General features: G+C 37.6%; 1 protein-coding gene across 1 annotated transcript; it reads right to left on the reverse strand.

Moving 5' to 3' along the window:
• Nucleotides 1-1,338: 1,338 nt before the first annotated feature.
• On the reverse strand, nt 1,339-25,303 carry LOC133099048 (cytochrome c 2). The gene is made up of 2 exons (XM_061202507.1): nt 25,135-25,303; nt 1,339-1,487 (listed from the first exon to the last, which is right to left on the reverse strand). Exons 1-2 carry the CDS (start codon nt 25,301-25,303, stop codon nt 1,339-1,341), a joined length of 318 nt encoding a protein of 105 aa, XP_061058490.1.
• Nucleotides 25,304-26,073: the final 770 nt, after the last annotated feature.

The following is a 26,073-nucleotide window of genomic DNA, read 5'->3' on the forward strand; positions in this document are numbered from 1 at the left end:
GCAGGGACACACTCTCCTATTCAACACCGGCCCTGGGCTCCAGAAGGAATTCATTCTCTCCCACTTGCCAGAGCATTAAGAGTGATCCCAGGCACTTAAATGATTTAGAGGAACCTTCTGGAAATCACAGCTTTTTCAACCACATTCCCCTCACTTTGGAAACTTTCTGACAGGAATATCTTCTCAGTAGTGGCATTTGCTAATAAGTTAACTAGCTAACATATTCCTATGATATGTAGAAAAGTCACCAAGAACTGGAGTAGAAGATCTAGGTTTTCGTTCTGGCACCAGATCTCTGTAAGTCTCCCTGTAGAAGGTAAACTTCACCTTACAGAGGTGTTGTTGTGAAGTGGAAATGAGATAATGAATATCTTATCCTCACCCAATATCACCCTGACCAGTCCATTATCCACCTCTTCGGTAAGGAAACAGCTTCTCCTTGTATGGGGCCGTATCGTTTGGGTGACAGAGTACTTGTAGGATTTCAAAGCCACTTCAGGGGCCATCTCAGAGCCACTGTTCCCTTCCACACGGGCCCTGTTGTGGACCTGCCCCACCATGCCTCATTCCCACTTACTGTGAAGTGGGAGGTCTTTCACATTTAGGGTGAGGGTTGTTTTTCTTTCTCCCTCTCTCTCAGGGTCCCTGCTATCCCTCCCTATAGTCCAGCCTTATATTACTCAGGATTAGAAGGGCATCATAAAATGATTAATTCAGAAAAAGAATGTTACATGATATAAATGCATACTAACATGGAACATGCTTTTCTCCTTCTCTCTAGGTTTTATTTTATGTCACCCATGGTCAACAATTGGCTTTTTTTCCCCAATAATATTCCTAAGATAAGATCACATACTTGACTTCATTTTCCCTACTTCTTTTCCCTTAAAGTTACTTTAAGTATTGTTTATAATAAAAGGCAAACATATAACCAAACAGCTTAATGAAAATTAAACCTAATGTCTGCTATATTTACATTTAAATTGCAGAGAAATAAGTATGTGGAAGCTATCTCCATCATCAACAGCAGTTGCTAGGCCTATAAAATATTTGTGCATGTAGAGACTACTGAAGAGCAATAAGTTTCAGTTTCCTTCCCTCTCTTCCTCCATCCTGACCTTGTCCACATCCTTAGCGACCAGATAAAATCAAGCTCAGACTCTGAAGGACATTTGATCAGTAGATTACACACAATCAAAAATATCAACTTTTATTTTAAAATGTTAAACTTACTACAAGCTGATCAGGAAAGGTCAAATATGACTTCTTCAAACATGCAATATTTGAAATTGGAAAAATTTGGCTTATAGCTAATAATTTTTAAATTGTAAGAGCATTTCATGAAGATGTTGCCTGTTTCAAATACTCAATAAGATCTTCTCTCTCACTCTTCTTTTTAAGACCAGCAAAGACTATTTTAGTTCCAGGGATATATTTCTTTGGGTTCTCCAAATATTCCATCAGAGTCTCCTCTCCCCAGATAACACCTATGAAGGTGAAAATAAGTTTTAAGTTTGTGACGTTACATTTGTAAGGTTTACTTTCTGATGTGACCCACATTTGTGAACAAAAGATTACTCTTAGACTCAGTAGGAAGGTTATTATAACTGAGAATACTTAGTTTCTGACCTACAAGAAAATTCCAAAATTAGTCTTCGGTGATCTACTCTTGGGCTTCTTCGTAGAAATCCAAGGCTGTTTAAGATTATCTAAGGTACACCAATGAACTACCAACCCAGACATGTTGGGCCTAAGCAGTATGCCATCCTCCTAGAATCACAGAGAATTCCTTCTACAAATCCTCATTTTGCAGATGAGTAAATTATGACCCAAAGAGAGGATAATAACTTACCCTAAGATGACAAGGCTACATAGAGTAAAGAACTGGTGACTAGTAACTTATATTTCCATGTTTTTTTGTTTGTCTTTTTCCTAATCACACCAAGCTGCCTCTGTCAGGATCTCTATCAAAAACCTATGATTTCAGGAATCCAGTTTTACAATGAGAGAGAGAGAGGTTGCATCTAACGTTTTTCCTTTCTAAAGCCAGTTGAAAAGAACATGCACAAAGAGAAACAGAAATGCTAGTTCCACTTTCAATAAAATTTATGAGTGAGTGCCTCTACCACCAAACTTGATACAATTAGAAGACTACCAAGGACATAAAACCTGGACCAGAGTGAGAGGACACTTTTCACTAATTTCGAAAGAAGAGAAAAGTTCTCCAAAATAGGTGACAAATCCTGAGGGGCAGAGTCATAACCCTCTGTTTGGCCCAAAAAGAGTACAGTACATATTGGCTGGCTGCGAAAGTCTCCCTAAATTCAATTTGATACCATGGAGGGCCAGGGGAGCCAGGAGTAAAGAAGAAAACACATCTTTAAAGGAAAGATTCTACCTTGTTATAGGATAAAAGAGAAACTTGAGGTGTTGGATAACCCTGGAGCTGCCAGCCTTTGTCAGCTGAAGAGCCAAATAACCCCGCAGCAAACATACACACATACATGTAGCTCTAACACATAATTGTGGGTGAGGAAGATCTTATAACCAACTGGAACACTCAGACCCTCACTCTTACTGTCCTTCTGCAAACAACCAATCAAGGAAAAATTGTCCTAATCAAAAGATGAGTAGTAATCAGAAAGGAATCACCATGAAAGAGTACTGAAAACACACACACACAACATACACACACACAGCAGAAAGGAATATTAAAAAAAGTTAAATGAAATATACACAACAGAAATTATATACACTAAGCAGAGAAAAATCAGGAGCACATTCCCATGGATTCAGAAAAGGTCTTTATTATTTGTAATGAGATGGATAGACCTAGAGTCTGTCACACAGAGTGAAGTAGAGTCTGTCATACAGAGTGAAGTAAGTCAGAAAGAGAAAAACAAATACCGTATGCTAAAGCACATATATGGAATCTAAAAAAACGGTACTGGGACCTCCCCTGTGGCACAGTGGTTAAGAATCTGCCTGCCAATGCAGGGGACACGGGCCCTAGCCCGGGAATATCCCACCTGCCGCGGAGCAACTAAGCCCATGCACCACAACTACTGAGCCTGTGCTCTAGAGCTCGTGAGACACAACTACTCAGCCCACGTGCCACAGCTACTGAAGCCTTTGTGCCTATAGCCCATGCTCCACAACAAGAGAAGCCACTGCAATGAGAAGCCAGTGCACTGCAACAAAGAGTAGCCCCCACTCAGTGCAACTAGAGAAAGCCTGCGCACAACAACAAGGACCCAACGCAGCCAAAAATAAATAAATAAATAAAATTTAAAAAAATAAATAAATAAATTTATTTTTAAAAAATAAATTTATTTTTAAAAAATAAATTTATTTTTAAAAAATAAATAAATATGGGGACCTTTAAGATGACGGAGGAGTAAGACGTGGAGATCACCTTCCTCCCCACAAATACATCAAAAATACACCTACATGTGGAACAGCACCTACAGAACACCTACTGAACGCTGGTAGAAGACCTCAGACTTCCCAAAAGGCAAGAAACTCCCCACACACCTGGGTAGGGCAAAAGAAAAAACAAAAAACAGAGACAAAAGAACACGGACGGGACCTGCACCACAGGGAGAGAGCTGTGAAGGAGGAAAAGTTTCCACACACTAGGAAGCCCCTTCACTGGCTGAGACGATGGGGGGTGGCGGGGGGGAAGCTTCAGAGCCACGGAGGAGAGCACAGCAACAGGCGTGCAGAGGGCAAAGCGGAGAGATTCCCGCACAGAGAATCAGTGCTGACCAGCACTCACCAGCCTGAGAGTCTTGTCTGCTCACCAGCCGGGACAGGTGTGGGCTGGGAGCTGAGGCTTGGGCTTCGGAGGTCAGATCCCAGGGAGAGGACTGGGGTTGGCTGCGAGAACACAGCCTGAAGGAGGATAGTGCAACATGGCTAGCTGGGAGAGAGTCCAGGAAAACCTCTGGACCTGCCTAAGAGGCAAGAGACCACTGTTTCGGGGTGCGCAAGGAGAGGGGATTCAGAGCACCGCCTAAACAAGCTCCAGGGACGGGCGCGAGCCGCGGCTATCAGCACAGACACCAGAGACGGGCATGAAATGCTAAGGCTGCTGCTGCAGCCACCAAGAAGCCTGTGTGCAAGCACAGGTCACTATCCACACCTCCCCACCCAGGAGCCTGTGCAGCCCACCACTGCCAGGGTCCCGTGACCCAGGGACCACTTCTTGAGGCGAACACATGGCGCGCCTCAGGCTGTAGCAATGTCACGCCAGCCTCTGCTGCCTCAGGCTCCCCCCGCATTCCATACCCCTCCCTCCCCCCGGCCTGAGGGAGCCAGAACCCCCTAATCAGCTGCTACTTTAACCCCATAATGTCTGAGCAGGAACAGACGCCCTCAGGTGACCTACATGCAGAGGCGGGGCCAAATCCAAAGCTGAACCCCAGGAGCTGTGCGAACAAGAAGACAAAGGGAAATTTCTCCCAGTAGCCTCAGAAGCAGCGGATTAAAGCTCCACAATCACCTCGATGTACCCTGCATCTGTGGAATACCTGAACAGACAAGGAATCATCCCAAAACTGAGGCGGTGGACTTTGGGAGCAACTACAGACTTGGGGTTTGCTTTCTGCATCTAATTTGTTTCTAGTTTTATGTTTATCTTAGTTTAGTATTTAGAGCTTATTATCATTGGAAGATTTGTTTATTGATTTGGTTGCTCTCTTCCTTTTTTGTTTTTATAAATATATATTTTTTTTTCCTTTTTCTCTTTTTGTGAATGTGTAACTGTATTCTTCTTTGTGTGATTGTCTCTGTATAGGTTTGCTTTTACCATTTGTCCTAGGGTTCTGCCTGTCTGGTTTTTTATCTTAGTATAGATTTTAGTGCTTGTTATGATTCGTGGGTTTGTTTTGTGGTTTGGTTTCTCTCTTCTTTCTTTTTTTTATTATTTTTGAAAATTTTTAATAATATTTTTTATTTTAATAACTTTATTTTTTTTTTTATTTCTTTTTTTCTTTATTTCTTTCTTTCTTTTTCTCCCTTTTCTTCTGAGTCATGTGGCTGACAAGGTCTTGGTGCTCTGGCCAGGTGTCAGGCCTGAGCCTCTGAGGTGGGAGAGCTGAGTTCAGGACATTGGTCCACCAGAGACCTCCCGACCCCGTGTAATAGCAAACGGCCAAAGCTCACCCAGATATCTCCAACCCAACGCTAAGACCCAGCTCCACTCAACAACCAGCAAGCTACAGTGTTGGACACCCTATGCCAACCAACTAGCAAGACAGGAACACAACCCCACCCATTAGCAGAGAGGCTGCCTAAAATCATAATAAGGTCACAGACACCCCAAAACACACCACTGGACATGGTCCTGCCCACCAAAAAGACAGGATCCAGCCTCATCCACCAGAACACAGGCACCAGTCCCCTCCACCAGAAAGCCTACACAACCCACTGAACCAACCTTACCCACTGGGGGAAAACACCAAAAACAAGAGGAACTATGAACTTGCAGCCTGCAAAAAGGAGACCCCAAACACAGTAAGTTAAGCAAAATGAGAACACAGAGAAATACACAGCAGATGAAGGAGCAAGGTAAAAACCCACCAGACCAAACAAATGAAGAGGAAATAGGAAGTTTACTTGAAAAAGAACTCAGAATAATGATAGTAAAGATGATCCAAAATCTTGGAAATAGAATGGAGAAAATACAAGAAACGTTTAACAAGGACCTAGAAGAACAAAAGAGCAAACAAACAATGATGAACAACACAATAGATGAAATTAAAAATTCTCTAGAAGGAATCAATAGCAGGATAACTGAGGAAGAAGAACAGATAAGTGACTTGGAAGATAAAATAGTGCAAATAACTACCGCAGAGCAGAATAAAGAAAAAAGAATGAAAAGAATTGAGACAGTCTCAGAGACCTCTAGGACAACATTAAATGTAACAACAACATTCGAATTATAGGGGTCCCAGAAGAAGAAGAGAGAAAGAAAGGGACTGAGAAAATATTTGAAGAGATTATACTTGAAAACTTCCCAAATATGGGAAGGGAAATAATCAAGTCCAGGAAGCACAGAGACTCCCATGCAGGACAAATCCAAGGAGAAACACGCCAAGACACATATTAATCAAACTATCAAAAATTAAATACAAAGAAAACATATTAAAAGCAGCAAGGGAAAAACAACAAATAACATACAAGGGACTCCACATAAGGTTAACAGCTAAACTTTCAGCAGAAACTCTGCAAGCCAGAAGGGAGTGGCAGGACATAATGAAAGTGATGAAAGGGAAAAACCTACAACCAAGATTACTCTACCCAGCAAGGATCTCATTCAGATTCGACAGAGAAATTAAAAACTTTACAGACAAGCAAAAGCTAAGAGAATTCAGCACCACCAAACCAGCTTTACAACAAATGCTAAAGGAACTTCTCTAGGGAGGAAACATAAGAGAAGGAAAAGACCTACAATAACAAACCCAAAACAATTAAGAAAATGGTAATAGGAACATATATATCAATAACTACCAAAAATGTAAATGGATTAAATGCTCCAACCAAAAGACACAGACTGGCTGAATGGACACAAAAACAACATCTGTATAATGCCATCTACAAGAGACCCACTTCAGACCTAGGGACACATACAGACTGAAAGTGAGGTGATGGAAAAAGATATTTCCATGCAAATGGAAATCAAAAGAAAGCTGGAGTAGCAATTCTCGTATCAGACAAAATAGACTTTAAAAAAATACTATTACAAGAGACAAAGAAGGACACTACATAATGATCAAGGGATCAATCTAAGAAGATATAACAATTGTAAATATTTATTCACCCAACATAGGAACACCTCAATACATACGGGAAATGCTAACAGCCATAAAAGGGGAAACTGACATTAACACAATCATAGTAGGAGACTTTAACACCCCACTTTCACCAAAGGACAGGTCAGCCAAAATGAAAATAAATAAGGAAACACAGGCTTTAAATGATACATTAAACAAGATGGACTTAATTGATATTTATAGGACATTCCATCCAAAAACAACAGAATACACTTTCTTCTCAAGGGCTCATGGAACATTCTCCAGGATAGATCATATCTTGGGTCACAAATCAACCCCTGGTAAATTTAAGAAAACTGAAATTGTATCAAGTATCTTTTCTGACCACAATGCTATGAGACTAGATATCAATAACAGGAAAAAAAATGTAACAAATACAAACACATGGAGGATATACAATACACTACTAAATAACCAAAAGATCACTGAAGAAATCCAAGAGGAAATCAAAAAATATCTAGAAATAAATAACGATGGAAACACGATGACCCAGAACCTACAGGATGTAGCAAAAGCAGTTCTAAGAGGGAAGTTTATAGCAATACAATCCTACCTCAAGAAACAAGAAACATCTCAAATAAACAACCTAACCTTACACCTAAAGCAATTAGAGAAAGAAGAACAAAAAACCCCAATGTCAGCAGAAGGAAAGAAATCATAAAGATCAGATCAAAAATAAATGAAAAAGAAATGAAGGAAATGATAGCAAAGATCAGTAAAACTAAAAGCTGGTTCTTTGAGAGGATAAACAAAATTGATAAACCACTAGCGAGACTCATCAAGAAAGAAAGGGAGAAGAGTCCAATCAACAGAATTAGAAAATGAAAAAGGAGGGAGGAACCAAGATGGCGGAGTAGAAGGACATGCTCTCACTCCCTCTTGCGAGAACACCAGAATCACAACTAGCTGCTGGACAATCATTGACAGGAAGACCTGGAACTCACCAAAAAAGATACCCCACATCCAAAGACAAAGGAGAAGCCACAATAAGACGGTAGGAGGGGCGCAATCACAGTAAAATCAAATCCCATAACTGGTGGGTGGGTGACTCACAGACTGGCGAACACTTACACCACAGAAGTCCACCCACTGGAGTGAAGGTTCTGAGCCCCACGTCAGGCTTCCCAACCTAGGGGTGCGGCAACAGGAGGAGGAATTCATAGAGAATCAGACTTTGAAGCCTAGTGGGAATTGATTGCAGGACTTCGACAGGACTGGGGGAAACAGAGACCCCACTCTGGGAGGGCACACACAAAATAGTGTGTGCATCGGGACCCAGGCGAAGGAGCAGTGACCCCGGGGGAGACTGATCCAGACCTACCTGCTAGTGTTGGAGGGTCTCCTGCAGAGGCGGGGGGTGGCTCTGTTTCACCGTGGGGACAAGGACACTGGCAGCAGAAGTTCTGGGAAGTACTCCTTGGCGTGAGCCCTCCCAGAGTCTGTCATTAGCCCCACCAAAGAGCCCAGGTAGGCTCCAGTGTTGGGTTGCCTCAGGCAAAACAACCAACAGGAAGGGAACCCAGCCCCACCCATCAACAGTCAAGTGGATTAAAGTTTTACTGAGCTCTGACCACCACAGCAACAGTCAGCTCTACCCACCACCAGAGCCTCCCATCAAGCCTCTTAGATAGCCTCAACCACCAGTGGGCAGACAGCAGAAGCAAGAAAAACTACAATCCTGCAGCCTGTGGAACAAAAACCACATTCACAGAAAGACAGACAAGATGAAAAGGCAGACGGCTATATACCAGATGAAGGAACAAGATGAAACCCCAGAAAATCAACTAAATGAAGTGGAGATAGGCAGCCTTCCAGAAAAAGAATTCAGAATAATGACAGTGAAGATGATCCAGGAACTCGGAATAAGAATGGAGGCAAAGATCGAGAAGATGCAAGAAATGTTTAACAAAGACCTAGAAGAATTAAAGAACAAACAAAGAGAGACGAACAATACAATAACTGAAATGAAAACTACACTAGAAGGAATCAATAGCAGAATAACTGAGGCAGAAGAACAGATAAGTGACCTGGAAGACAGAATGGTGGAATTCACTGCTGCGGAATAGACTACATAAAAAAGAATGAAAAGAAATGAAGATAGCCTAAGAGACCTCTGGGACAACATTAAACGCAACAACATTCGCATTATAGGGATCCCAGAAGGAGAAGAGAGAGAGAAAGGACCAGAGAAAATATTTGAAGAGATTATAGTCGAAAACTTCCCTAACATGGGAAAGGAAATAGCCACCCAACTCCAGGAAGTGCAGAGAGTCCCATACAGGATAAACCCAAGGAGAAACAGGCCGAGACACATATTAATCAAATTGGCAAAAATTAAAGACAAAGAAAAATTATTGAAAGCAGCAAGGGAAAAACGACAAATAACATACAAGGGAACTCCCATAAGGTTAACAGCTGATTTCTCAGCACAAACTCTACAAGCCAGAAGGGAGTGGCATGATATACTTAAAGTGATGAAAGGGAAGAACTTACAACCAATATTACTCTACCCTGCAAGGATCTCATTTAGATTTGATGGAGAAATCAAAAGCTTTACAGACAAGCAAAAGCTAAGAGAATTCAGCACCACCAAACCAGCTCTACAACAAATGCTAAAGGAACTTCTCTAAGTGGGAAACACAAGAGAAGAAAAGGACCTACAAACACAAACCCAAAACAATTAAGAAAATGGTCATAGGAACATACCTATCTATAATTACGTTAAACATGAATGGATTAAATGCTCCAACCAAAAGACACAGGCTTGCTGAATAGATACAAAAACAAGACCCATATAGATGCTGTCTACAAGAGACCCACTTCAGACCTAGGGACACATACAGACTGAAAGTGAGGGGATGGAAGAAGATATTCCATGCAAATGGAAATCAGAAGAAAGCTGGAGTAGCAATACTCATATCAGATAAACTAGACTTTAAAATAAAGAATGTGACAAGAGACAAGGAAGGAAACTACATAATGATCAAGGGATCAATACAGGAAGATATAACAATTATAAATATATATGCACCCAACATAGGAGCACCTCAATACATAAGGCAACTGCTAACAGCTATAAAACAGGAAATCGACAGTAACAAAATAATAGTGGGGGACTTTAACACCTCACTTACACCAATGGACAGATCATCCAAAATAAAAATAAATAAGGAAACAGAAGCTTTAAATGACACAATAGACCAGATAGATTTAATTGATATTTATAGGACATTCCATCCAAAAACAGCAGATTACACTTTCTTCTCAAGTGCGCACGGAACATTCTCCAGGATAGATCACATCTTGGGTCACAAATCAAGCCTCAGTAAATTTAAGAATATTGAAATCATATCAAGCATCTTTTCTGACCACAACGCTATGAGATTAGAAATCAATTACAGGGAAAAAAACGTAAAAAACACAAACACATGGAGGCTAAACAATACGTTCCTTAATAACCAAGAGATCATTGAAGAAATCAAAGAGGAAATCAAAAAATACCTAGACACAAATGACAATGAAAACACGACGATCCAAAACCTATGGGATGCAGCAAAAGCAGTTCTAAGAGGGAAGTTTATAGCTATACAAGCCTACCTCAAGAAACAAGAAAAATCTCAAGTAAACAATCTAACCTTACACCTAAAGGAACTAGAGAAAGAAGAACAAACAAAACCCAAAGTTAGCAGAAGGAAAGAAATCATAAAGATCAGAGTGGAAATAAATGAAATAGAAACAAAGAAAACAATAGCAAAGATCAATAAAACTAAAAGCTGGTTCTTTGAGAAGATAAACAAAATTGATAAGCCATTATCCAGACTCATCAAGAAAAAGAGAGAGAGGACTCAAATCAATAAAATTAGAAATGAAAAAGGAGAAGTTACAACAGACACCACAGAAATACAAAGCATCCTAAGAGACTACTACAAGCAACTCTATGCCAATAAAATGGACACCCTGGAAGACATGGACAAATTCTGAGAAAGGCACAACCTTCCAAGACTGAACCAGGAAGAAATAGAAAATATAAACAGACTAATCACAAGCACTGAAATTGAAACTGTGATTAAAAATCTTCCCAAAAACAAAAGCCCAGGACCAGATAGCTTCACAGGCGAATTCTATCAAACATTCAGAGAAGACCTAACACCTATCCTTCTCAAACTCTTCCAAACTATAGCAGAGGGAGGAACACTCCCAAACTCATTCTACAAGGCCACCATCACCCTGAGACCAAAACCAGACAAAGATGTCACAAAAAAAGAAAACTACAGGCCAATATCACTGATGGAACATAGATGCAAAAATCCTCAACAAAATACTAGCAAACAGAATCCAACAACACATTAAAAGGATCATACACCATGATCAAGTGGGATTTATGCCAGGAATGCAAGGATTCTTCAGTGTATGCTAATCAATCAATGTGATAAGCCATATTAACAAATTGAAGGAGAAAAACCATATGATCATCTCAGTAGATGCAGAAAAAGCTTTCGACAAAATTCTACACCCATTTATGATAAAAACCCTCCAGAGAGTAGGCATAGAGGGAACTTACCTCAACATAATAAAGGCCATATATGACAAACCCACAGCCAACATCATTCTCAATGGTGAAAAATTGAAACCATTTCCACTAAGATCAGGAACAAGACAAGGTTGCCCACTCTCACCACTATTATTCAACATAGTTTTGGAAGTTTTAGCCACAGCAATCAGAGAAGAAAAAGAAATTAAAGGAATCCAAATCAGAAAAGAAAAGTAAAACTGTCACTGTTTGCAGATGACATGATACTATACAAGGAGAATCCTAACAATGCTACCAGAAAACTACTAGAGCTAATCAATGAATTTGGTAAAGTAGCAGGATACAAAATTAATGCACAGAAATCGTTTGCATTCCTATACACTAATGATAAAAAATCTGAAAGAGAAATTATGGAAACACTCCCATTTACCATTGCAACAAAAAGAATAAAATACCTAGGAATAAACCTACCTAGGGAGACAAAAGACCTGTATGCAGAAAACTATAAGACACTGATGAAAGAAATTAAAGATGATCCAAACAGATGGAGAGATATACCATGTTCTTGGATTGGAAGAATCAATATTGTGAAAATGACTATACTACCCAAAGCAATCTACAGATTCAATGCAATCCCTATCAAATTACCAATGGCATTTTTTACGGAACTAGAACAAATCATCTTAAAATTTGTATGGAGACACAAAAGACCCCGAAAAGCCAAAGCAGTCTTGAGGGAAAAAAACGGAGCTGGAGGAATCAGACTCCCTGACTTCAGACTATACTACAAAGCTACAGTAATCAAGACAATATGGTACTAGCACAAAAACAGAAACATAGATCAACAGACCAGGAAAGAAAGCCCAGAGATAAACCCACGCACCTATGGTCAACTAATCTATGACAAAGGAGACAAAGATATACAATGGAGAAAGGACAGTCTCTTCAATAAGTGGTTTCGGCAAAACTGGACAGCTACATGTAAAAGAATGAAAATAGAACAGTCCCTAACATTATATACAAGAATAAACTCAAAATGGATTAAAGACCTAAATGTAAGGCCAGACACTATAAAACTCTTAGAGGAAAACATAGGCAGAACACTCTATAACATAAATCACAGTAGGATCCCTTTTGACCCATCTCCTAGAGAATTGGAAATAAAAATAAAAATAGGGACTTCCCTGGTGGCATAGTGGTTGAGAATCTGCCTGCCAATGCAGGGGACATGGGTTCGAGCCCTGGTCTGGGAAGATTCCACATGCCACGGAGCAGCTGGGCCCGTGAGCCACAATTACTGAGCCTGCGCGTCTGGAGCCTGTGCTCCGCAACAAGAGAGGCCGCGATAGTGAGAGGCCCGTGCACCGCAATGAAGAGTGGCCCCCGCTTGCCACAACTAGAGAAAGCCCTCGCACAGAAACGAAGATCCAACACAGCCATAAATAAATTAATTAATTAATTAATTTTAAAAAATAAAAATAAAATAAATAAAAATAAATAGGACCTAATGAAACTAAAAGCTTTTGCACAGCAAAGGAAACCATAAACAAGACCAAAAGACAACCCTCAGAATGGGAGAAAATATTTGCAAACGAAGCAACTACTAAGGATTAATCTCCAAAATATACAAGCAGCTCATGCAGCTCAATATCAAAAAAAGAAACAACCCAATCCAAAAATGGGCAGAAGACCTAAATAGACATTTCTCCAAAGAAGACATACAGATTGCCAACAAACACATGAAAGGATGCTCAACATCATTAATCATTAGAGAAATGTAAATCAAAACTACAATGCGATATCATCTCACACCGGTCAGAATGGCCATCATCAAAAAATCTACAAACAATAAATGCTGGAGAGGGTGTGGAGAAAAGGGAACCCTCATACACTGTTGGTGGGAATGTAAATTGATACAGTCACTATGGAGAACAGTAGGAAGGTTCCTTAAAAAACTAAAAATAGAACTACCATATGACCCAGCAATCCCACTACTGGGCATATACCCTGAGAAAACCATAATTCAAAAAGAGTCATGTATCAAAATGTTCACTGCAGCTCTATTTACAATAGCCAGGACATGGAAGCAACCTAAGTGTCCATCGATAGATGAATGGATAAAGAAGAAGTAGCACATATATACAATGGAATATTACTCAGCCATAAAAAGAAACAAAATTGAGTTACTTGTAGTGAGGTGGATGGACCTAGAGTCTGTCATACAGAGTGAAGTAAGTCAGAAAGAGAAAAACAAATACTGTGTGCTAACACATATATACGGAATCTAAAAATTAAAAAAAAAATGGTCATGAAGAACCTAGGGGCAAGACAGGAATAAAGACGCAGACCTACTAGAGAATGGACTTGAGGACACGGGGTGGGGGAAGGGTAAGCTGGGACAAAGTGAGAGAGTGGTAGTGTATATATGGACATATATACACTACCAAATGTAAAATAGATAGCTAGTGGGAAGCAGTCGCATAGCACAGGGAGATCAGCTCGGTGCTTTGTGACCAGATAGAAGGGTGGGCTAGGGAGGGTGGGAGGGAGGGAGACGCAAGAGGGAAGAGATATGGGGATATATGTATATGTATAACTGATTCACTTTGTTAAAAAGCAGAAACTAACACACCATTATAAAGCAATTATACTCCAATAAAAATGTTAAGAAAAAAAAAAAAGTCCTGAATCTGCCAATTGGAAGAACACATGTCCCAGGAAAATCTGAAACAGATCAACCAAGGCTTATACACAGCCTAGTAAATTACTAAATTTCAATACGAAGTTTACTGAAACTTAGGGGGAAAAGAGTAAAATAAAAATAAAACCAAGTAATTTATAATGGAAAACAATCAGGCTGGCTTCAGATTTCTCCAAAGAAAAATTCAACATGAAGCATACGAAATCCTGAGGAATTAAAAGTATCATCCAATCATTTTACGTCTAGCCAAACAATTCAAGTGTAATGGGAATCCATCGATCTTTTCAAACATCAAGAACTGGGGTAATATGGTTCCAGTAATTCTTTCTTGGCATAACTACTGATAGATAATCTTCTACCAACCAAAAGATAAATATAGACACTGTGGTAAAAGCTGGGAATAAGCACTAATACAATCTAAATGTAGGACAAATGTTAAAGCAACTGTGGTAATTATAGTTACATAGGATATAAATTATATGTATCATGTCAAAGCAGAAATAACAACATAAGTAGCTCAGTTAAGAGTATGAAAAAATTGGAGGTTGTATAACCACTTTGATTCTCTCATCCTTCAGAGTGAAGAATAGACAGATATTGCTTAAAGTATTTAAATAAAATAATAGAGGCATACAATATAACAAAGTATGAATATAGCCACTAAAATTATAAAGAATAATATTACCATATAAAATTAGTTGGTAAAGGGAAAGGAACAGGGGAGGATAGGGAGACATGAATATACATAATTTCCTATCACTCATACTGGGAAGTATCCTTTTGAACTATCTGAATTTTCATATAATGTAAATGGATTTCAAAATATTTTTTAAATTATTAGTACATTTATAATTTTATGTGTCCTACTGCTTATTTTAACAGATCTGACATGACAAAAGGAAAAAGATAAAAATTAATAATAATAATAAGTTAGTTCAGCAAATATGTTAACCCCATGATATGATTTCATTAAAGGCCGAAGAAGACCTGAGTCTGAATCTTAGTTATATCACTTGTTAGCACACAACCCTGGGCAAATCATGAGTTAATTCAATTTGTTTCAATTATCATTGCCCCCAAAATGCAAACGGCATATAGTTATTCAATAATATGTATAAAGTACTATTCTCAAAAGAAAAATTGTATCCATTTACTGATGTTTAAAAAAAAAAACAATAAAGATGCTTAACATCACTATCTTTAGGGAAATGCAAACCAAAACCACAAGGAGATATCACTTCACATCCATTAGGAAAGCTATTATCAACAAACAAACAAAAAACAAAATAACAAGTGTTGTCTCAGATGTGGAGAACTTGGAATCCTTACATATTGCTGGTGGGAACATAAAATGATAGAGCCCTTATGGAAAATGGTACAGCTATTTCTCAAAAAATTAAACTCAGAATTTTCATATGATTCAGCAATTCCACTTCTGGGTATTACACCCAAAGGAAGTGAAAGCAGGAACATGAACAAATATTTATATCCCATGTTTATAGCATCATTATTCATAATAGCCAAAATTGGAAGTAACCAGAGTATCCACTGATTGATAAACAAAATGTGGTATATACATACATACAATGGAATATCATTTAGCCTTTAAATGGATGGAAATTATGACACATGGTACAACATGAATAAACCCTAAAGACATTATGCCACATGAAATAAGCTAGTCACAAGAAGACAAATACTATGTGACTACATTTATATGAGGTACCTAGAGTAGTCAAATTCAGAGACAAAATAGAATGGGGGCTTCCAGGGCCTGTTTAATGGGTACAGAGTTTCAGTTTGGGAAGATAAAAAACTTCTGGAGATGGATGGTGGTGATGGTTGCAGAACAATGTGAATGTGCTTAATGCTACAGAACTGTACACTTAAAAATGGTTAAAATGGTAAATGTTATGTTATACATATTTAGCTACAATTTTTTAAAACCACACAATATAAAATTATTGCCACAATCATGAATTTTGTAAAACTATACTCTAAGCAAGTCATATGGAACAATCTTCTTTAAAATATGAGAATTTCCTTATTCTTTTGAAAACTAAAATGGCGTAATTATTTCCAACAGAAAGACCATACATGGAAAATAAACTATGGTTGACAGTTTTCCACAATTTGTATTAAAACTGAACTACTGACTTCTTGGCTCTTCTTATCAAGTCTGTCTTTGATCAAGCTGTCCTAAAGTATTTTTTAAATCTTTATTTATTCTAAATAATATTATTTTAAAACCCTGTTCAATTAACCTAGTAAGCTACTTAGATCATTTTTTCCAGCTTTACTGAGATATAATTGATATATAACAGTCTATAAATTTAAGGTGTACAATATGTTAATTTGATACACTTACATATTGCAAAATCATTACCACCATAGCATTAGCAAAAACCTCCACCCCATCACATAATTACCATTTCTTCTTTGTAGTGAGAACATTTAAGATATACTCTCTTAGCAACTTTCAAGTATATAATACAGTATTATTAGCTATAATCACCATGTTATACATCAGATACCCAGAACTTGTTAATCCTATAGCTGGAAGTTTGTACCCTTTGACCAATATCTCCCCATTACCCTAACTCCCCACCCCTGGTCACTACCCCTCTACTTTCTATTTTTCTAAGCTTGGCTTTTTTAGATTCCACATATAAGTGGTATTATACAGTATTTGTCTTTCTCTGTCTGACTTATTTCACTTAGCATAATGCCCTCAACGTTCATCCAAGTTGTTGTAAATAGCAGGATTTCTTTCTTTCTCATGGTTGAATAATATTCTATTGTGTATATACAGTACATCTTCTTTATTCATTCATCCACTGATGGACTCTTAGGATATTTCAATATCTTGGCTATTGTAAATAATGCTGTAATGAACATGGTGGTGCAGATATCTCTTCAAGATTCTGTTTTCATTTCCTTTGAATATATACCCAGAAGTGGGATTACTGGATCATATGGTAGGTCTATTTTTAACTTTTTGAGGAAACTACATATTGTTTCCACAGTGGCTTACCAATTTGCATTCCCACCAACACTGTAAAAGAGTTCCCTTTCCTCCACATCCTTCCCAATAATTGCTATTTCCTGTCTTTTGATAATAGCCATTCTAACAGGTGTAAGGTGATAATCTCATTTGCATTGCCGTGATTATTAGTAATGATGTGCACCTTTTCATGTATCTGTTGGCCATCTATATGTCTTCTTTGGAAAAATGTCTATTCAGTTCCTCTGTACATTTTTTAATCTGGTTGGTTTTTTCTCTATTGAGTTGTATGAGTTCTTTATATATTTTAGATATTTACCCCTTATCAGATATATGATTTGCAAATATGTTCTCCCATTCAGTAGGTTGCCTTTTAATTTTGTTGACTGTTTCTTTTGATGTGCAGAACCTTTTTAGTTTAATATAAGTCCCATTTATTTATTTTTGCTCTTGTTGTTTGTGCTTTTGGTGTCATATCCAGAAAATCACTGTCAAGACCAATGTCAAAGAACTTTTCCCTATGTTTTCTTCTAGAAGTTTTATGGTTTCTGGTCTTGTGTCTAAATCTTTAATCCATTTCAAATTAATTTTTGTCAGTGGTGAACAATAAGAGTCTAATTTCATTCTGCTACTTATTATTCTTATTTCATTAGTAGAACTAACAAATATATTATATCCCCAAATAAGTCATAAATATTAATTAAACAATCTGACTCAGGGAAATTTTATTTCTAATTATTAAATAATGTTAAAGCCAAGCCATATACAGCCTTTTATCTTTGATAAAAACCTATAATAAAAGATATTTTAATAAAATATTTAATAAAATCATATTTAATATGATTTTAAATCAATGTTAATAAGCAAAAGTCTTTAAAATATTGGCAGCTAGAGGGACAAACGTTAGGTTTTAACTGTTCTAAAAATCAGGACTTCAAAAGTTGACTGCTCTTATAATAGGATAATAAAATAATAAAATGACACTATAGAAAACTATTACTTTAAAAGTTAAAGAGCCATATAAATGCACACAATAAATGCAAGTTTAAGACTGATTTATTCAATAGTCTATCAATTGTAAATCCTACTGCAATAAATGCAATTCCATTCTCATACTAACTGCCTGGAGTTAGCACAGACCCCAAAGTCCCCAACAAGACTGCCTCACTTCAGACACCAGTGGCAAGTTCAGGGTCCCCAGTCCATCCAAACTTCTAACCAACTGACTATAAATTTAAGGGTTCCCAGGACTCCCTTAGGTTTTATAATTTGTAAGAACAACTCACAGAACTCAGGAAAGCACTACTTAAAAATTACAGTTTTACTATAAAGGATGCAAATCAGTACCAGCCAAATGAAGAGACCCAGATGGTGAGGTCTGGGAAAGTCACAAACACAGAGGTTCCTGGCCCCGGCCCTGTGGAATCATGACTCATCCCCCTCCAGTACACTGATGTGTTTACCAACCAGGAAGCTCAAGTAGAACTTTCAGTTGAAAGTGGCCAGAGTTTTTATTGGGGTTTCATTACATAGGCATGATTGATTGAATCACTAGCCATGTGCTTGAACTCAATCTCCAGCCCCCGACCTCTATCCTTGGAGGTCAGACTGATATCACCTAGCCCAAAGCCCCAATTCTCTAATTACATGGTTGGTCTTTCCAGCTTGCCCAGTCCCCATCCTGAAACTATCAAGGAGCCTACCACAAGTCATCTCATTAGCATAAACACAGGCTGTAGTCCCAGAACCCAAACCTGAGTAACAAAGATGCTCCTATCACTGGGAAATTCCAAGGTTTCAGAGATCCCTCCCAGGAACCTGAGACAAAGACCAGACAATTCTTTATTATAGAATATCTACTAACCAGCATTTCTGCATATACTAAATACAATGATATTGTATTACTAACAACTACACTGATGTTTAAGAAGGTGATAAACACCCTTGACTTGACAAAGATTAAATTTTATTCCATGTTGTTTTAATATAAGTATTTTTATCAATTATCTATGTATTTATTTGATATGTATGTGGTCCTTTATTGTGGGTGTCCCCTGAATAAAGTTATGTTGAGACCCTAACCCCTGGTACCTCAGAATGTGGCTTTATTTGGAAATAAGGTCATTGCAGGTGTGTTTAGTTAAGTTGAAAAGAGGTCACACTGAGTAAGATAGGTCTCTCAATCCAATTTTACTAGTATCCTTGTAAGAAGGCCATGTGAAGACAGAGACACACAGGGACAATATGACAATGAAGGTAGAGACTAGAGTTATGCAGTTGTAGGCCCAAAACACCAAGTTTACTGGCAAACCACCAGAAGCTAGGAAGAAGCAAGGGAATATTGCCCTCAGGTTTCAGAAAGAGCATGGCCCTGCCAACAACTTGATTTTGCACTTCTAGCCTCCAGAACTATGAAACCATAAATTTTCACTATTTTAAGCCACCTAATTTATAGTACTTGGTTACAGGAGCCCTAGGAAACTATTACCATCCTCAAATGCTAAGATGTAGCAGTAGTGCTCTAAAACAGACTTACCATATACTCCCTACCCCATCCTAGTTTGCTTGGACACCCAAGTCTAGGAACAAATGGCTTTGCCAGCTCTCCATCCTACTAAACTGTATTGCTCTCAAAGCTTTGAGAAAATGAAAAGTATCTTATTTTCACAGACACAAAAAAACTGACAATCTAGACATGTGTGAACTTTGTTTTAATCAAGCCATTTGACTATCTATAAGGTTTCTTTCCCCAAAGTTCCAGGTAACAAAAATTTCTTTACATCTTATCTATCTGTAGTGTAAGTAACTGACAATTAGCCTTTTTGATTGTAATGTAAGTGCTGGACATTAAGCTTTTAATTGCTGAGGCATCCCCTTCAAATACATCCATCTTGAATAAATGCACTGCCAGCTATACAAGTAAAGAGTAAGGATGCCCACCCATGAAGTTCCCTTTTTTCAGAAAGGTAGACCCATATAACTGACCATTTGACTGACTGGCTTGCTTTTTCCCTTCCCATGCTTTAATTCCTGCTTTTATATTTTAAATTCACCAATAAAGAGTGAACCCACAAAACCCTAGGCACCCCCCTCTCAACCCCAATAAAAGCAAAACCCCAAGCCCACGCTCTCTTTCTACCTGATACCGCACTGGGTAGCCCCACACATGCTGTGTACCCTCCAGGATCTGTGAGTAATAAACTTTGTTTTTTTCAAAGTTTCCTGATGGTTGTTGCTAAAGTAAAGTGCGTCTTGCAATCATAATAAGAACCATAGCAATTATACTCCAATAAAGATGTTAAAAAAAAAAAGACTGCTGATCACAGATCACCATAGTAAGTAAAATAATAATTTAAAAGTTTAAAATATTGTGAGAATTACCAAAATGTGACAGAGAAACGAAGTGAGCAAATGCTGTTGGAAAAATGGTACTGAGAGACTTGCTTGGTGCAGGGTTGCCACAAACCTGCAACGTCTGAGAAGTGTAATAAAAGTATGCTTGTACAAGTTTCACAAAAACAAACAAAAACCGCAACAGACTGAAACCAACTGCAAACACTATCTTACTAGAAACATTAACACAGGTTGAAATAAGTAGAATCCCTCTTTTGACAAAGTGTAAGCTAATATATGTGCACTCAAAAAATAAAAAATAATGCACAAGATGCCAACTTACCTTATTAAAGCCTTTTTCCTGCAACATGGTCTGCAAAGCTCAATCAAATGAGGTACTTTAGTCTATACAAGCACTAAAAAACCTATTAAGAAATTTTTAAATACTAAATTCAAATCACTTATGAAGAGGACTTACAGCTGCCAATAATTTATATTTAAAACTTCTCCAAACACCAAACCCAGATAAAGACCTCACAAGAAAATTAAAAAACAAATATCTCTAATGCAAAAATCCTCAACAAAATACTAGCAAGCTAAATCCAACTTCACTGTTAAAAGAATAACACATTATGACCAACTGAGATTTATCCCAGGAATGCAAGAATGGTTCAACATAAGAAAATCAACATAATATACCACATTAATAGAGCAAAAGGAAAAAAAAAACACATGATTATCTCAACAGATGCAGAAAAAGCATTTAACAAAATCCAACACCTTTTCATGATAAAAACATCCAGCAATAGAAGGGACCTTGCTTAACATGAAAAACAGGATTTATGGAAAACCCACAGCTAGCACCATATTCAAGGTAAAAATCTGAAAGCTTTCCCCCTAAGATCAAGAACAAGACAAAGGGGCTTCCCTGGTGGCACAGTGGTTAAGAATCCGCCTGACAATGCAGGGGACACGGGTTCGATCCCTGATCCGGGAAGATCCCACGTGCCGCAGAGCAACTAAGCCCATGTGCCACAATTACTGAGCCTGCACTCTAGAGCCCACAAGCCACAACTACTGAGCCCGTGTGCCACAACTAATGAAGCCCACACGCTTAGAGCCCCTGCTCCACAACACGAGAAGCCACCGCAACGAGAAGCCCGCACACCGCAACAAAGAGTAACCCCCACTTGCCACAACAAGAGAAAGCCCATGCGCAGCAACGAACACCGAACGCAGCCAAAAACAAGTAAATAAAATAAATAAATTTAAAAAGAAACCAAAAAACAAACAAGACAAGACAAAGATGCTCACTTTCCCCAGAGCTATTCAGAATTCTACCGGAAGTCCTAGCCAGAGCAATTAGGGAAGAATAAGAAATAAAAGCTACTCAGATTGGAAAGGAAGAACTAAAACTATCTCTATTCACAGGTGACATAATTCTCTATATAGAAAATTGTAAAGAATCCACAAAAAATCTACTAGAGCTAATAAATGAATTTAGCAAAGTTGCACAGTACAAGATCAACATACAAAGATCAGCTGTTTCTACACACAAACAGTGAACAATCTGAAAAGGAAATTTTAAAAACAATTCTATTAATAATAGTACCTAAAAGAATAAAATAGGTAGGAATAAATTTAATCAAGGAGGTGAAAGACTTGCACACTGCAAATTATGAAATACTGCTAAATTTAAGAAGACCTAAATAATAGGAAAGGTATCCCATGTTCACAGAATGTAACATTAATAGTGTTAAAATGGCAATACTCCCCAAAGCAATCTTCAGATACAATGCAATCTCTATCAAAATTCCATAGGCCTTTTTTGCAGATATGGAAAAGGTGATCTTCAAACTCATGGAATTGCAAAGGGCCCTGAATAGCCAAAACAATACTGAAAAATAAAAACACAGTTGGAGGGCTCATCCTTCCCAATTTCAAAATTTACTACAAAGCTACAGTAATCAAAACAGTGTAGCACTAGTATAAGAATAGATGTACAGACAAATGGAAGAGAATTGAAAGTCCAGAAGTAAACCCTAACACATATGGCCAATTGATTTTCAACAAGGCTGTAAAATGATTTTTAACCATTCAACTGTAAAAGAATCTCTTCAACAAATGGTGCTAGGAAAACTAGATAACCACATGAAAAAGAATGAAGTTGGACCACTACCTCACTCTATATAAAAAATTAATGATAATTAATTTTAATTAAAAGTAGGTCAGTGACCTAAATATCAATATGAGATAAAACTATAAAACTATTAGAAGAAAACATAGGGTAAATCTTTATGACCTTAGATTTCATGATAGATTCTTAGATTTTACACCCAAACACAAGCAACATCAACAACAAAAATAGATAAATGGACTTCATACAAATTAAAAATCACTGTTCATCAAAAGACATTATTTTAAAAAATGAAGACAATCTACAGAATAAGAGAAAATATTTGCAAGTCACTTATTTGATAAGGGTTTAGTGTCCAGAATACATAAAAAATCTTACAACTTGACAACAGAGGCAAACAACCCAAATAAAAAATGGGGAGAGACTATAAACAGACATTTTTCCAAAGAAAATATACAAATGGCCAACAAGCACATGAAACAATGCTCAGTATTATGCATCATTAAGGAAATACAAAGCAAACTCACCAGGCGCCACTTCATACCCACTAGGATGGCAATTAAAAAAAAAAAAAAGAAAGAAAAGAAAAGAACAAGTGTTGTTGACTATACAGAGAAATAAGAATCCTCCTACATTGCCGATGGAAAAGTAAAAATGGTGCAGCCACTGTGGAAAACAATCTGACCTTTCCTCAAAAAGTTAAACGTAGTTAACTGACCTAGCAATTCCACTCCTAGGTACAGTTCTAAAGTAACTGAAAACAGGGACTTAAACGCTTTTTCACAAACATTCATAGTAGCACTATTCACAATAGGTAAAAGGTGGAAACAATCCAAATGTCTATCAACTGATGAATGGATAAACAAATTGTGATATATACATACAATGGAATAGTATTCAGCCATAAAAAAGGAATGAAGTATTGATACATGCTTCAACTTCAATGAATCTTGAAAATATGCTAAGCAAAAGAAGCTAGACATAAAAGATCATGTATTACATGATTCCCTTTATATGAAATATCTGGAGTAGACAAATCCATAGAGACAGCAGGTAAGTGGTTACCAAAGGATGGGGGTAGGAGGATATGGAAAGTGATTAGTTAATGGGTACAGGGATTCTTCTGGGATAATGAAAAAGTTCTGAAACTAAAGAGAGGTGGTGATTGTACAACACTGTGAATACACTAAATGTTACTGAATTTTACACTTTAAAATGGCTAATTGTATGTTATGTGAATTTCATCTCAATTAGAAAAATAGAAAGAAAAATAAATAAAATAAAATAAAACAAAACAACATAAAATAAAAACCTTTCCAAACAGTGGTGTAGTAGTGATCTGAAATTTGGGCCTGTAAGAAATGCTGAGATACGAAGAACAATTTTTTTTTTTAATTTTACATCTTTATTGGAGTATAATTGCTTTACAATGTTGTGTTAGTTACTGCTGTACAACAAAGTGAATCAGCTATATGTATGCATATATCCCCATATCTCCTCCCTCTTGCGTCTCCCTCCCACCCTCCCTATCCCACCCCTCTAGGTGGTAACAAAGCACTGAGCTGATCTCCCTGTGCTATGCAGCTGCTTCCCACTAGCTATCTATTTTACATTTGGTAGTGTATATATGTCCATGCCACTCTCTCACTTCATCCCAGCTTCCCCTTCCCCACCCACCCTGTCCTCAAGTCCATTCTGTACACCAAGAACAGCTTAAAAAATAGAGTTGTACCCTATTTTTAAGTGAATGCTAATTATATACGTAAATATATAGAGATATAGATATCTCCAAGAGTAATAAATTGCTTTGCAAAGATATTACAGTCTTTTGCAACCATTTTGAATTTCAATCCTAAAATTAACTGTCATCTACACACTTTCCACCAACAAAGAAATGATTAAATATACTTTTTCAAACTATATAACATTCCCCACACCCTGCTAAGAATCACTACTACAAATAAAAAATTGCCATTATGCCATTAAAACATGATTTGATTTTTTTAAATTTAGCTCATGCTTTTTCAAGATATATGTATTGCATAAAATGAAGTTCCTTGTATAGGCAAAAAATTTATGCCACAGAGGATTGCTAATTTCTCTGATCAAAAAGATGACCAGGCGCTTCCCTGGTGGTGCAGTGGTTGAGAGTCTGCCTGCCAATGCAAGGGACACGGGTTCGAGCCCTGGTCTGGGAAGATCCCACATGCCACGGAGCAACTGGGCCCGTGAGCCACAACTACTGAGCCTGGGCGTCTGGAGCCTGTGCTCCGCAACAAGAGAGGCTGCGATAGTGAGAGGCCCGCGCACCGCAACGAAGAGTGGCCCCCGCTCGCCGCAACTAGAGAAAGCCCTCGCACAGAAACGAAGGCCCAACGCAGCCAAGAATAAATAAATAAATTTATTAAAAAAAAAAAAAAAGATGACCAGTTATCCAAACACAGATCTTATGACATAAATCAATATTTCCATAATATAAACATGTGGATTTCATTTTTAATTCTGCAAATTAGGAAATTATTATATCAAATCCTGTGCCTTCTTCTTTGCTACAAAGCTTCTGATTCTCTCCAACAATTGCCTAGTTTTTACCTTTGTTTTTGTTCGCATCGGTATGAGAAAATCCTGGTGCTTGTCCTGTTTTTCTGCCAAAAAGGCCCCAGAGGTTTGGACCAGTCTTGTGTTTTCCACCTTTTTCCACTGTGTGGCACTGAGCACATTTTTGAACAAAGATCTTCTTGCCTGCCTCAGCATTTGCCATTTTGTTCTGCAATGAAACATTAAACCACAGACCAAAGAAAATATCAGATTTGCAAGGCTGGATAAAAAGGAATTTCATCACTTTGGCTGAAGTGAATACTAATGATATTAAACCAAAATATAATTTAAAGCAGACATGCTTTCAATTCTGACTGCTCAAAAACACAAACATATTATAGCATCCAATTTTATAAAGAATCATCTCACTTATCAAGTTTATTTTGAATTTCTAGCCATTGCTACTTCAGAAACTGCTGTTGGTATAAGCCTGGTTTTCCTTCAGCCTTCAAACAATTACAGTAATTTACCTAAGTCAACAATATTCTATTTTTCTTTTCACTTCCAAAAAGTAGAGGTACAAACAATGATGTGAAGCACATATGTCTAAATTGGTATTCCCTTACTTAAAAATAATCACATAACAAATTGGAAAGGTGATTAAATATGATATTTATTATGATTATTTACATGCCTGCAATAATAGACAAAACTATAAAATACCTTACAGAAATGAGGCCACAGAAAGCTACATGTAATACATAATTTCCTATTTACCTTACACTCTCAGCTGTAAACAAATCTACCAGACTAAATCAAGCATTACCTAAAAACCATCAAACATTACTGAGTTCAGTCAGCATTAGTACATGTAGTAGAAAATATACGGTTCTAAGTAAGGAAGGTTTTATTACACAGTGATAGATATACATAATAAATTCTGCCTAAAGATATTTTGGTAAGACTGCCAAAAACTCGGGGCTTCCCTGGTGG

This window comes from Eubalaena glacialis, chromosome 1 (genome assembly GCF_028564815.1).
Source record: "Eubalaena glacialis isolate mEubGla1 chromosome 1, mEubGla1.1.hap2.+ XY, whole genome shotgun sequence".
NCBI lineage: Eukaryota > Metazoa > Chordata > Mammalia > Artiodactyla > Balaenidae > Eubalaena > Eubalaena glacialis.